The sequence below is a fragment of the Cyprinodon variegatus genome, unplaced genomic scaffold (assembly GCF_000732505.1).
Source record: "Cyprinodon variegatus isolate N-32 unplaced genomic scaffold, C_variegatus-1.0 Scaffold463, whole genome shotgun sequence".
NCBI lineage: Eukaryota > Metazoa > Chordata > Actinopteri > Cyprinodontiformes > Cyprinodontidae > Cyprinodon > Cyprinodon variegatus.
Window position 1 is genome coordinate 14,645 of NW_015150916.1, and position 15,041 is coordinate 29,685.

General features: G+C 38.5%; 1 protein-coding gene across 1 annotated transcript; it reads left to right on the top strand.

The window, feature by feature from the left end:
* Nucleotides 1–718: 718 nt before the first annotated feature.
* Nucleotides 719–13,927, top strand: smcr8 (Smith-Magenis syndrome chromosome region, candidate 8). Its single transcript, XM_015389510.1, has 6 exons — nt 719–1,124; nt 3,132–3,544; nt 5,971–6,713; nt 8,409–8,822; nt 10,569–11,058; nt 13,166–13,927. Exons 1-6 carry the CDS (start codon nt 939–941, stop codon nt 13,611–13,613), a joined length of 2,694 nt encoding a protein of 897 aa, XP_015244996.1. The 5' UTR covers nt 719–938; the 3' UTR covers nt 13,614–13,927.
* Nucleotides 13,928–15,041: the final 1,114 nt, after the last annotated feature.

A 15,041-nucleotide genomic window follows, 5' to 3' on the forward strand; every position in this document is an offset into this window, starting at 1 on the left:
TATGGCCACTGTCTCAGAGCAGAAGTGTACTGCTCTAATCCATTAGGCCAACACTTTCCTTATATTATCTTATTTCACATTAGTATATTATTTTATATTGTATCATATTATATGATGTCATGTTATGTAGTTAGTAATCTGATATCATACATTTGTTGTGCAGAGATTATATTATATTATTCCATCCATTTTCCGTCACGCTTATCTAAATCAGGGTCGCGAGGGATGCTGGTGCCTATCTCCACCTACAGGTAAGAGGCAGGGTCCACACTGGACAGGTCGCCAGTCCATCGCAGGGTAACAAAGAGACAAACAGGAAAATCATCCATTCACACAAACACCTAAGGAGAATTTAGAGAAGCCAATTAACCTAACAGTCATGTTTTTGGACTGTGGGAGGAAGCCGGAGTACCCAGAGAGAACCCATGGATGCTCAGGGAGAACATGCAAACTTCAGGCAGAAAGAACATAATATAATATAATATAATATAATATAATATAATATAATATAATATAATATAATATAATATAATATAATAATATAGTGACTGATTTCTCTGATCAACCAATGTTAGTCTTGAATGCTGCTACAATAACTGTTTATGTGAAGGAGCCACTCCAAACCAGACACTGACTTCAACTTGGTTTTCACATCGTAAAGTTTTCTGTCTGTTCCTTATATCGCCGCTTGTTTTTACGAGTCAGAAGCTGAAATGAAAAGCGAGACGGACCCTCCTCCGAGTTTCCGTTTGCTTCAGCGTCTGGCCTGTCCTCGTTGCCGAAAATAACCGCGCAGCTTGTTTGTAAGTCTCTGGTTATTATGTGGTCCAGCAGGAACAGCTGACTCACTGCCAGGCAGCTGAGCGGGACATAGCGTTGACTGACCGCTCCACCTCCTCTGCTGGGTGAAAGTTTCCATCAGGCTCTATGGGCTGAGGATGATCGGGTCACCGGACCTGCTGGCCTTCACGGGCAGCAGTGGCTTTGATGAGGAGGGAGAAGAAGCGGAGCTTCAGGATCTGCCTGAGGAGTTTTCTGTGCCGCTCCTGCCTCCTTCTAACCCCTGGAGCACAGCAGCGCACTTTCACCGGGACTTTATCCTGGTGGCTGAGTTCTCAGAGCAGGTGGGTACTTTCTATAGCGGGACACCAAAATACATTCATTACCTGTTGATTTCTGATTAGAAAATGAATGAGGTTAAAAATTAATAATAAAAGAATAAGGAAACAGAAAAATAAATGATTGGCTATATAGATAAATAAGTGATTTAATTGATTACTAAAGAAACTACTGATCAGTAAATAAATAGAAACAGAAAATGATACACGAATAAGAAAAAAAAAATGTAGAAATTATATAAAAAAGAGAGTTAATGAATAAAAACAAAATGAATGAAGTAGAAAAATGCCTAAAAAGATGGAAAGATCAGCAAATTAGTAGATAAATAAATGAAACAAACCAGTATTGCAATTATCACATAAATAAATAATCGTAAGCATTTATTAGTATAGTATAAGTTTAAATGTGAATTACCGAGGTGAAATATTGCGATAAATCTTACTTGACAAAAAAACATAACAATATGCTGACTTTTTAAAATATATTTTGGAAACGTGAATAAAGAGAGTTAAATCACTTGCCTATCAAGGAGGTGAATATGAACATGTTTATTATAACAATTCCAAAACTCACAAAATTAGAGTACTTGAGTGAGTATGAGTGAGTGAGTGTTATTACTATTCATTATAATCATTATTATTTTATATTATTATTGTTGTTATTAATACTGGAATATTATTACCACTATTATTATTGTCACCATCATCATCATTCATGTGCATGGCCCACTAAATGAATCAAATGATTTGCAATAATATGATTGTGGACTTTATTTTTAAACAAATGAGAATGCATGCTGATCTTTACACCAGTCAAAGTCAGAACAATTTTCATCATATAGTTTGACATTTCTTTGAATAAAAAAAAAAGTAATAATAAAAAGAAAATAGGGAAAATAGCGAGGACATGACCTCGGTCTTCTCGAAGCTTGTTACAGGGCTGACACTGAGGTGTCGTATACAGAGCTGAAAGAGATTTTGATTTACAGCCAATGAGGACAAGTTGTGGATCAAAATAAAACATACGGAAATATACCATTAGGTGCCAAGACAGGGAACTGCGGTGCTGCATAAAGAAGTCAAGTGTGTCAGAACATGTGAAAGGACAGTGAGAAGGTGGGTGGTGCAAATGGACACCCAATACTCACAACTGTGATCTTTTTTTATAAGAATATGAAGTGGAAAGGGAATGTTGGTTTATAACAATCAGAGATAAAAATCAATACAAGCAAGACAGAATAAATGTTTGTGAAGGAGACCGAGGAAGCTTGTAAGTGAGGAGGAAATGGTGGATGAGTTGAAGTATGTGGGGTCAACCATGCTTAGAGTGGATGTTGAGGCTCCATTGAGATGGATGGGAGAGAACAGAGCACCTGGAGGAAAAACAAATGGAGAAAAAAAACATGGAAGAGCTGAAACTATATTACTATGGCATCAATATGGTTCAAATATTACATAAATATTTTACAATTGGTAAAATTATCCTACAGATTGAAAAAGCAAATCTTACGGCGCTCCCTTTGTTGTTCCTGTCATGATCATTGTTTTTATGAAGTTAATTTATTTATTTATCTTGTGAAACAGTTTACAGTTATTTGAGGTGGGTTTGGCTGCACTTTATCAGGAAGTGTGTCCTCTTGACAGAGAACTGCTCTAAAGCAACTTTTCATAGAATAAAGAAGCAGTCCCAAAGAGAAGCCATCGCTTTCACACAACACTAGACCTCACACGAACAGAAAGAGATCACTCTTTATTCTAGGTATGCACTCAAAGCATGGCAACAATAAATATCAGAAAATAATCAAAAATTCTTCTGTTTCTATGAATATTTCCCAACAGTAGTATTTGGATTGGTGTTAGCCCAGTTGGTTAAGGGAATATGTTAAACATGACAAAAAGCTAAATGAGCCAGGTTATTCACACAGAAATGTACCAGATGGTTGAGTCAATGTAAATCTAGATATCTGTTACTGTAAATGGCAAATTGGATATAAATTCATTTCTTTTCTTCAGGTTGGGCCAAAGCCTGTCCTGACGATACCAAATGACCCAAATGTTGTCGGCTCTTTCGACCTCAATCACTTCTCTGTCCGCATCATGTCCGTGGACTACCAGGCTTCCGGCCCGGGCCACACCCCTCCTGCTTCTCCAGGACCCCGACTTAACTTCAGTGAGGACTCCAGGGTCATCCTTGGAGATTCAACAGAGGATGCCTTTGCATACGTTCATCACCTGACCCTGTATGACCTGGAGGCTCGGGGTATGGTGCGACCTTTTTGCATGGCCTATGTCTGTTCAGACCAGATGAAGCTGATGGAGAATTTTTCCGAGCTGTCGGAGCGTTTTTCTCAGGCGTCTGATAGCCTGAAGACGGGAAACAGACAAGCTTTCTCCACAGAGCTCCAACGAAAACTACAGGACCTTGAGTAAGATCCTCTAGTTTGTTTGTTTACATTGATTAAAGAAGAAGCATATTTGCTTCTTGCTGGCTTAGAACGGGATTTCTGTTAAACCAGTAAGTTAACACTAGATTTATTTAGGGGCAGACTGAAACTAATGCTAGGTTATACCAACCCTAGTTATTTAAAATCAGAGAAAAAAAGTGTTTTTTATTTCTTGTATTTACTACAATGTAGAATTGCAATAACAGCTCCAATGCTTTTGGGTATATAGCTTTGTAGAAGTACTATGACAACTAAAAGGTTTTCCATTTCTGCTTAGTTAGACTGAATGGAGTGCATCTTAGAACATAATTTTTTAATTTCAATTCAATACATCTTATACGTATATACATCCCAGCTGCTTGCATCAGGTCATTAACTTTGTAGGAATTGCTCCTCCGGGATGAGTATGTGGTGACAGTAGACATTTGCCTGCATTGCATTTGCCTGACTCTGCAGCAAACCCTCTCACTTAGCTCACATGCAGCCACAGTGGAGAGGCAGGCACCCTGTATACTTTTAAGGCAAATCATAACATTTTCCTTTTAGATAAAGCCTATAGTTAGAGTGGCTCAGGTTATCCTGAGCTAACTCTATAGTTATGCTTCTATAGGCTTAGACTGTTGGAGGACATAGGGACCCCTTTTCATCACCCCTCTTCATTCTATCTCTATTCTCATATTATGTAGTATTTGTTAGTTTAGTCTCTGATGTTATGATCTCTCTGCTTTTTCTCATCATAGTAGCTTGATCTGGTCTGTTCCTGTTTGGCTGGGACTTCATCCTGGAGAGAAATATCAGCTGTGCTGCTGCCATCAACATATTTGTTTATAGTTGTTGGAGATCTGCCTGTTATTCAGTGTAGTTCTATTTCTCATAAGCCTCTAAACCTCTAAATTTGTGGCACGTTAAATCAGGTATTTTAAAACATAGTTACAAACCTGCCAACAATCGGAATTTGGCTCCCTTCCCACTGGCAAAAACATCTGGGTCTAACCCCTTGCTGGCAAGCTGCGTGGCTTCTGTAAGTAAAAAATTAAGAGAGACATGTAAGGAAGCCAGGGCTGCATTACTGTTTCACTCTTGCGTCCCTGTGATTCCCTCCCACCAGAGCTGTAAACAGAGTTGTTTCGGCTTGTTAGATAAGACTTGGCAGACAGACTACCGTATGTTGCGTTCAATGGTGTCACGTAGTTTAGCGGGTCTGGTGTTCCCACAGCATGCCGATCAGAGCCAAGGCGATTTTAACCTGAGTCTCTGGCCAAGTTGTTTGACCCGGTTAGACACGCGTCAGTGAGCTGTTCCCACTGCCACTAAAAGTCGATTGTTCCCGGTTTTAAACTGGTTTTTCGGCCAGTCTGAAAAGGGCCGACTAACTGAATGTGCTCTCTTTCATCCTCTGACATAGTTGCGGGTTGGAACTCGTCTGCCTGGCTGTGTGTTTCCTGGATGGGGATGCGTGTGGAGCTGGTTGACAGTTGGCTTTTGTATCTCCTCTTCTTTCTGTATGTCTTTTTCTGTCTCCTTGAATCCCACTTGGTCTAAACAGATGGGCGCTCACATTGAGCCTGGCTCTGCTGGAGCTTTCTTCCTGTTAAAAGGGAGTTTTCCTCTCCACTGTCGCTACATGCATGCTTAGTGCAATCAGCTGGTAATTCCTTAGAAAACTGTGAATCAATCTGACTGTATAATCTGGTTGAATTTTTTCTGTAAAGTGCCTTGAGATGACATGGTATATAAATGCTACATGCTATATAAATGAACTGAATTTAAATTGAATTGAGACAGAGGCAGACAAACAGATCAAAGAAGTATTGATGCGTGCTGCAACGGAGGCTTAGAAAAATGTGGATCTTGACTCAGACTGGTCCACTCTCACACTTGAAGATGTTTTGATCTAAACCTAGTTCTTAGTCACTTTGGCTTTAATTTCAGAGTAATTGTTCTGCTGGGAGGGGAGCCTCTGCTCCAGTTTCAAGTCGTTTACAGCTTTTATTTGATTTTCTACCAGAACAACCCTGTATTCATCTCTGTCCTTTTTCTCCATGATAAGCATCCCCACAGCATACCTATCACCACCATGGCATATGGGGTGTTCTGAGTGATGTGCCGTGATACTTTTTTGTCTCATGTAGCAATTTGTATGTAGGTTAAATGTTTCATTTATGTCTCATCTGTGTTCCTGCTTGGAGCAAATGCCAAATATAACTTCTTAGGGCTCTTCTTCAAAAGAGGATTTAGTCTGGCCACTCCTCCACAGTGTCTATAGTAGTTGTCATCTTAACAGACATTTGAACAACAGCCAAGGATCTTTGCAGCTTCCCCAGGGTTCTTCACCAAATCGTAAAGTGTGTCTTTTTTTGTTGCTATGTCTGTTAACTTGGACTAAACATCCGGTCTGACTGCTCCAGGTACAGACGATGGACCCTGCTGCAGGAAACAGATCTTCAGAAGACGACAAACAGATCCACAGAAATAGAAGAGAAATCAGATGAGCTTGAAGCTTTAGAGAATTCAATCACAAATCACAGGGACCTCCTTCGGCAGGTCACATCTTACCCCAATAGGAAGCTCAAGCAACCGGATTTCCTCCCTTATGACCCAGCTGATTCCCTTGCAGACCTGACCAATTTCTTGCCTTCTGAGCCATCCCCTCCCTCCCTTCCCAACTCCACCTGCTGCAGGTCTGAGCAGCTTCTTAAGCCACTGGAGGAGCTCTGCAACTTTTATTTCCTGTCACTGATGAAAAACCAGCTCGCAGACACAGAGCACTATCTGCGTGGTGACAGGAGCGTCCTGCTAACGTCTCGTGTCACACAGTCTCTGTCCAGAAGGCTGAAATTTACAAACTTCCTCTTTGAGCTGTGTTCCCCTTGGGATGCTGAAGAGGAGGAAGAGGAGGAGGTGCAGGCGGTCTCGGGGGGCAGGAGGGGTGCTGTGGAAGGTCAATCAGGAAGGCATGGCGTGGAGTCGTTCTCCTGTGTGGAAGAGATATCCATAAAGATGGATGCAGGAGAAAGCGAGAGGGCGACCCCTGACCCCACTTTAACCACAGAGTTGATGGGGAGCATAAGCAGCAACGACAGCATTGAAGTGCTTGGAACTGAAAAGTCGTATCAGACTCAACAGGGGACGGTCGCGTCTGACAGCAGAGGTAAGTCCTTGATGTGCGCTTGTATAAGGATGTGTAACCCATTAATGATGGATTTCTGGTTCAAATTCTGTCAAAATATTTAGTTAGCCACGTCTTCCTATCCTATTATCAAAAAAAAATATTCAACTGAATAAATGATTAGCAAGCTAATTACTGCCTTTAAGAAACAAGTTAAACACCTACTTGCATTTTTTTTAAACAAAGCTCAATATATTGTCATATCCATATCTCAAAATAAAAATAAAAAACTAGTCAAATATTTGGTAAAAGAAACCAAACACACTTTGGAAGGTTGCAACACATAGAACATCAGATTTGTTGCCTGTTTTGATGTAAATTCAATATAAAATCTTCCATTCCCCCAAACACACATACCTCTTTTTTTTACAACTGAAAAGAGTGAGGAAATATTGAATTTTAGTTTCAGGCATTGTAGTTTAATTTTAAATTTTTTAAAGGTATTTTTTCATACTCTACAGCCAGTGCCCAATGTGAAGGCAGTTGGGCAGAAATATCATATAAGTGTTTATATAAGATTTATATTGAAAGATATAAAAAAAATAGACAATTATATGCATAAATCAATAAATTGTAAATAACATAGATAAAATGAAACAAGGAACTAAAAAAAATATGATAATTTAAAGCAGCAATTAAGAACAGAGTAAGCAGCAGATCCGGTAATGACATTGTAATAATCCATATGGGACTATTATGATGTTGCACATGAACATGTACAAAAACCAATCAGATGAAAAAAAAAAAAAAAGTAAACAAGAGTTTTTATAGATAAATGTTATCATTGCTTTCTTCAGCATAACTGTTCACAGCATCCTTTATCAGGATTTGGGGACCTTCAAAGTCCCTCAGCTAAGTAACTCACCACCTGTTAGAGGTCAACACAACTTTAATGTTAAACATCCATCAAAATGTTTTAAAAGTTGTTCATCAGTCATCATTTTAACCAATTTGTTCCCCTTGTCAACACAGGGAATCTGCAGTTAACTTTCTACAATATGATGTTTAACTCAATGTTGTTTTAAATCCTGCTGTGAGAATCCATCCTTAAAAATCCAGCTGTTTTTTATTGCCAGTTTGCATATTTTGCTAAAACAATGATAGCATCTTTAAAACCTTTTTAAATGATTGTGATTTGGGAATGAAGAGTACAAAACTGTGTGGTTCTAATCACTCGGATTACACGTCATAAAGTGAATTTCTTCTCACTTATTAAGCATTTTACGTGAACAACTTCAAAAGGCCAAAGAGGTAATTTAGATTGTTTTAAAAATCTACATTTTAGAGAAGAATCAGCAGAAAGGCTGACATTAGGTAGCGTCGGTCTCTCTCTCTCTCTCAGGGCGTCTGCTGCAGCAAGAAAACACCCAGCCTGTAGTTTTAAGAGCATAATTTCTGCCTTTTTTCATGCATTAGATAAACAGCTTGATGGGTTTTGAGTTAGTTTCTTTCAGGATCTTTTATAGAGCTTGATTAGTCACAAAATAATTGATTATCTGTGTATTCATATCTCAGCTGAGGGGTGGACGAGCGTATCTGAAAATAATTCAAGCTATCCCTTTTAAGCATGTAGCGGTTGATGAAAATGCCACAAATCATAAATTTTTAATCATTGCTTTATTGATGTTATCCATAGTGCAATAATTAGATTAGAAATGTATGTTGTTTTTTTCACAGATACACCAGCGGGAACAGGAGATGTTTGTCTGCGGCGTCTCCATGTGCGAGCCTACGCCAAACGTGCAAACAGTGAGGACAGCATAGAAGTACTCAGTACCACTGAATCCATCATCCCTGAAGACCTCACTGCCATCACAGAGGAAGAAGCAGAGCATCAGTCTTTGAGCAACGGATTTGAAGAGGAAGGAGAACTACAGGTTGGATGTAAGTCAGATGAAATCCTGAGAGAGGAGAAAGAGATGAACCTTCCAGCTTCAGAGAAGGGAAGGGAAGAACATAGTGGAAGAAAAGATCCTTTAGAAAAGACAGAGACCAGCAATGGCGTGCTTCTCAAAGAAGATTCATTCACAGAGAAGAATAAGAGAGTCCATGAAGACACTACTTCAGAAAAGATGCATAAACTTCCTCCAGGTAATATAATTATGAAGACATGAGATTAGTCCAAAAACGTATTTTCTTCATTTGTAGGTTTACAGTCATGGGCGTAGGTTTGCATAGGGACCATGGGGACATGTCCCTACCAACAGTCGCTTCTTTTCTCACAACTTGTATATTGAAGTTAATATTTTAAAGCTCAGTGTCAGTTCCTCTTATAGTTCCCGCGTCCATGTAAATACAATAAATCTATTTGCAGTCCCTTGAATATGTAATTTTTGCTTTGTTTTACAATACAGAGAATATCAGCATATCAGATAAAAAAAATAGATAAATAAAAGTGGGTTTTACCTCTGCAGAATTCTATTTCTTCAAAAGAAAACACCTGATAATAAATACACATACAACAGACATATTTAGACTATATTTGGTTAAAAAGGCACATATTTACCTTCTGTCTTAGTCACTGGTAAGTTCATATGTAACCCCTTTTCAAAGTGTTAAGTCGTCCCAATTTTACATTATTCCGGGCCACTAATGCTTCAAACATCGATAACCAGCATATTGTGTGTGTAGTGCTTATAAAATTTGTATAAATGTAGCAAAAATGCTGTTTTCTCTTTAAACGAAATGCGCCCTGATAAAAAAATAGGATACAAAAATAGGAGCATGAATAATGAGTAGGACCAATGACATCACAACAATTCAACTTAAGAACTATAGAGTCCCTACCAAAGCTGAGATCAAACCTACACCCTGGTTTACAGCTGAAATAATAGCCTATTGAACTATTTTCTTTCAGACAGCCAGACATTCCTTTCAATCATTTTAATGGTCTCTCTGAACAGGACACTGAATTAAAGAAAGTGTTTCGGTTTTCGTCGTCTAGTTTGTGTGTAAAGATCAATGTTAAATTTGCAGTTTGGGGACAGAAGAAACTGAATATTGCAGATAAATCATATATGAGTCATATTTAATAGGAGAGAGAAAAAAAAGTCTGTAAGAAACTGCTTCTTTGAGTATAAATCTGTTTCTAATATAAAAAGCCTGTTTCCCATTGTAGTTACTGTGTTATTCTAAATTTTCCGATTAGAATAGACCAAGGGTCACCAACTTTTTAAAAGGGTAATGAGCACCTAAATAGACGACAGAGAACATTATATGCTCAGGCAACTACACTAGCAGGCAAGTTTGGATCTTGTGCAGATAATTTGAAAATGTTTAAATCATTCTGTGCACCTCTTTACACAACACATATTTCAAATAATAAAAAAGAAGCTTGCAAAGGATGCAGGTGGCTTACAATGATGCTGTATTTCTTAGGAGACCTAGATAGACCCGTGCAAGAGAGATGTTTTCTCTGTAGGATTAAAGATGGCGCAAACTAGTTAGCATAAAAACTTTTTTTGGATGGCTGTGTGAATAAAGGTGTTCTCTCACTAGTTGGTTTCAGACGCAGTGTCAGTCGTTACCAGTCCAGTTACCTTTTTTATTTTACTTTTTTGTTTTTTTTGTTCTTCTTTGCCATTTGTGTCTTTTTTTCTATATATATAGAAAACTACCTTGAACTACCTAATATTATCAAACTACTTAAGCATCAATAGTTGCTTTTATATATTCTTTTTGTTCTTATTTTAAAGGTTTAGATGAGTAATGTTATTTCTTCTTAAAAGGTAAAATGTTTAGAAATGTTTTTAATTTCTCTGACTCTGTTCATAGTTTGTCTGAAAGGTTGCAAGTTTTCTTGTAGTTATGAAATGTGACAAATCTGTTTCTACGCAGCTGAAGAAACCGTGAAGGTGAGGCCAAAGCAGTCCAGGCCAATGCTTGACCTCCATTTTAAAACGGCTCCTCCCTTCCCCCTGGTGGAGGTTGGTCTGCGCTCTCCACCCTGTGCTCCTCTGAGGCTGCTCAGTGTGGACGAAGTGTCCGACTGCACCAGCTTCACCAGCAACTCAGAGCCACCGTCTCCTACTACAGCTAATGTAACAAAGACGCGCGTGGACAAGAAGAGAAGGAGGAGGAGGGCTGCCCTCCGAGCCCTCAGGCTCATCAAGCAACTGTCGTTCTCCCAGCATGCCATCTTCTGTCTGCTGAGCGGCCGGCCTTTGGTCGTCGTCGGGGGAGATGAGAGCTTGGTGAGGAAGCTGGTGGACGGCTTGAGGCTCTTCCTGCCAGCTCCTGGTCCTGATGGAAGTGCTGTGATGTGGAGTTTGACCACGCCCCTTCAGATGGCCAACCTTCTGACCTGGAGGCTCATAGGAGTACACAGGTGAAAATGATGTGAATTGAACAGCACATTGCTCTGCATTACTTTAATAAGAGTATTAATTCCTTCTTCCTCTTTAATACTCCTTCATGCTTTGTTTTAGTCCGTTTGAAAGACATGATGTGACTGGAAAATAACAGCTGCATGTATTGTGTACATCTGCACTGCTGACACCCAATCTGTGATTTAAGGCTGTAACACTGACACAATAATAATAATAATACTCTGTTCAGACATTTCCCTCATCTGATCCATGAAGCTAAAAGTAAACCTTATAGCATCACTTACAATCTGATTATATAGTTTTTCGACTGCTTAGTGACACACAGAGATTGTTTCTCTCAGACGGTCAGATGATCCTAACATATGATTAGAACAAACATCCCAATAAAGACGTTAAACGAGTGGTAATTAGTGTAGAACAGTGGGACACATTATAACAAGATCTGACTGTACAGGAAGTTCTGCAATTTTCCTTAATTGAATAACTTGTATGGGTAACATGATCCAAAAAAACATAGTGTAAACTTTCTAAGTATGGAAATGGTTTGGTTATCAAGATTGACTGGTCTATCACATTGTGGGGAATTCTGAGTTGTTAGAGAGATTTAAACAAGACCAAAATGAGTGAAATCATCACAACCTTAGCATGGTTGTTGGGAAGACCTCAGAGCATATTTTTGAAGACTTTACTGGTCTGTCTAATCAACATGCATCTAAAAAGAAAATCCAATGCAGAGGCAGACCATTTGATATATCAAATAAATTAATAAAGAAAAAGAAGAGCTTAATGCAAAACAGATTTGAGGATCCATAGGCAGATGTTGACCTGAAGGCCTCAGGCTACTGTACTGTAGGGCTAGATCAGACCAGAAATGTAGTTGTGCACCTGTCCTTAAAAGGGTCCTAAAAATAAGGACTAGGATTTTAAATGCTATATGTTTAACTGAAAGCAAGTAGAGTTAAATGTACACCATAAAATACCCAAACTGTTTAGGTTACTTTAATAGCTTGACTTCAGTGTTTTGAAACCATATGTAGTTTTGATGTTGCTGGTTTTCTTCACAGGGAACATCTTCTATAATATATTACCAAAAGTATTGTGTCAGGCCAAGAGATCAATAGATTTGGATGTCTAGTCACTTCCATGGCTGCGTATATATAGAGTTTGGTGTGGAGAAACTTCACTGTCCTGTATACAGTCTGGTTCTATATCTATATATGCTATAAATACACCCCTAAACCTTGTCAAAGATGTTTACAGAAGGGTTGAAGTTTATCTTGTGGGAACAGAGGTTCCATGTGTGGAAGTGAACAGATAAATACTTCAGGAAATAGTTTAGATGAGTGAATTTAGAGGCAACTTTCCATCTGATAAACAATCACTCTATGAGTAAATAGTTATGACACTGGATCTTACACTCAACTGGTTGCAGCCAAACAAAACACCAAAAAACACGATTATCACTGGATTATATTTATCTTTAAATACATTTACTTTAGCTGTCTGTTTTTCAGTTCAAACCCCCCTCTGATTGGAACAGTTTACTGTTATTCATTCGTTCATTAACATTGTTTGGTTTATTTAGATCCTCATTTTTGCACACATAAAAACTCTGTCTCTATGTCTTTTAGTTTGCTTTTTTTTATTTTAAATTATTATAGTTATTGTTACTGTTGTTATTTGATAATAATAGTTTTTTATATTTATTTTACTTTGTAACTGTATTTTTATATCTTGTACTTTTAGTTCATCCTTTGGAATGTGTATAATCTAATTTTGTTATGTTTCTACAAATTGCATAGTCGTTTCTTTTGGTTTATATATATATATATATATATATATATATATATATATATATATATATATATATATATATATATATATATATAGTTTTTTTTCCTAAATTTAGTTTGAGGATTTTGGAGGGGTTTGAAAAACTATGGAGCAAGTTTGTTTTTGTCTGTGCGATTCTTGATGTGTGTTTATACCGTCTCTATAGTACTTTGTTGTGTAACTGGTGTTTTGTTTAATGCACCCCTCGAAAACGAGATGGCACATCTCAAGGGGCATTCCATTTATAAATGTAAACTTATGCTCCTTTTTCAGATCATCCTCTGCTACATCATCTCCCATTCTTCAGTCTCTGACTCAGCTCAGTCGTTACATTGCCCTCCTGGACATTGATCAAAAGACGCTTCGCTGTCCTTCATACTCTGGATCACTCATCAGCTTTATGGCCGATCCTCATAGCAGCATCAGCCGTGGCATCACCTATCTGCTGCACCTGGAGAGCTGTCTGACTGCACTTGCCAATCAGGTGCTGCTGCACACCTTCATACCCACTTCTAGGCATCCAAAAAACGCAGCAGGACATATTGATAAGGATATGGGAAAGGATTTCCAATGTGGGCCTGGATTCTGCAGCAGTGAAAATGATTATAGGGTGATGGACTTTTTGTCTGACCTGATAGCGCAGCACCACACTGGAACCTCAACGGTTTTCAGGTTTTCTTACAGCGAAATGCAGCTTCACAGAAACTCGTATCCAACATAGTCAGAGGAACAGAACCAAATTTAAAAGAGGTTTTATTTTGGTACCTCTAGTGAACAGAGGGCCTTTGTTTCAGTGATTTAGGCCTAATCACCAACTGCTGTAAATATATGTGCACACATATGTATGTGCACATTACCTTTTTTTTCTGCTGTTTGTTGACTAAAATTCCACTTTTAGAAGTACCCACCAGATCAGATCTGTTACTTAAGTTGGTTTGATCTAATAAAACTATGCAACGAACTACAAATCTCATGATTGTAGATATATTATAATCAAAAGAAATCTTTAAGATTGCTATGGTGGTTAGCAGCATCGCCTCACAGCAAGAGGGTTCTGGGTTCGACTCAATGTAATTAAATTCAGTATATTTATATAGCGCCAATTCACAACACATGTCGTCTAAAGGCACTTTGCAGGGACAATTCAACCAAATCATACACTCAAATTGATTCAAAGTTTTCTACAGAAAAGAAGCTGACTGCATTGACTCGAAGGCAATCCCTCACACTAAGTGTGCTTGTAGCGACAGTGGAAAGGAAAAATTCCCTTTTAACAGGAAGAAACCTCCAGCAGAACCAGACTCGGTGTGAGCAGCCATCTGCCGAGGCCGACTGCTGTTCAAGGAGACAGAAGCAGAGATACAAAAAATGCAACAGTAAAAGGCGGCCCCATCCAGGAAACACACAGCCAGGCAGACAAGCTCCAAGCCAGTTTCCATGTCAGAGGATGAAGAGAGCACATCACAGCCAGAGAAACAGGACTACACTGAAAAACAGGCTGTGTATACCACGAGCTACAAATACCTGACAGGAATCTTTTTCAGAATAAAGAAAACAATTGAAATGGCTGGATTAAAACAAGGATCCTGGTGCCAAAAGGCAGAGGGGCGAGGCTTAAAAATAGATGAGTCTTTCTGAAAATCATCTGAAAAGCACTCAGTCTGCATGAACAGATGCTTTTCATAATCATCCAGGGTTAGAAACAAACCAACGATCAAACTCCTAATCAGTGGTTGCAGTATAAGTTTGTCCTTATGTTAGAAATTCTTTCTTTTTTGGTGTTAATTGTGAGAAAAATTAGAAATTGTGTTTGTGATTTGTTAACATCATAAAGCAAAACATTCAAAGATCATAGTCTTAAAACAGTGTTTTTGTACAGTTACACAGGTTTCCCAAAAACAAAAAAAAATCATTTTATTATATACAGGGAAATAAATAAAGAAAAAAACTGCAAAACAGTGGTTTTAGTGCAAATAACTTTAGTGTGGTCTCCAATGTTCGGTTCAGTAAACATGAGGGGTGTTTTTCCAACATGTCACACGATACACATCCCTACTGACCGTGGTGGTTCAAATGTAAAATGCATCAGTTGGTCGGTCAGCTTTCCAGTCATGATGCTGAATATGGGGATGACCTTCCTGTTATAGAT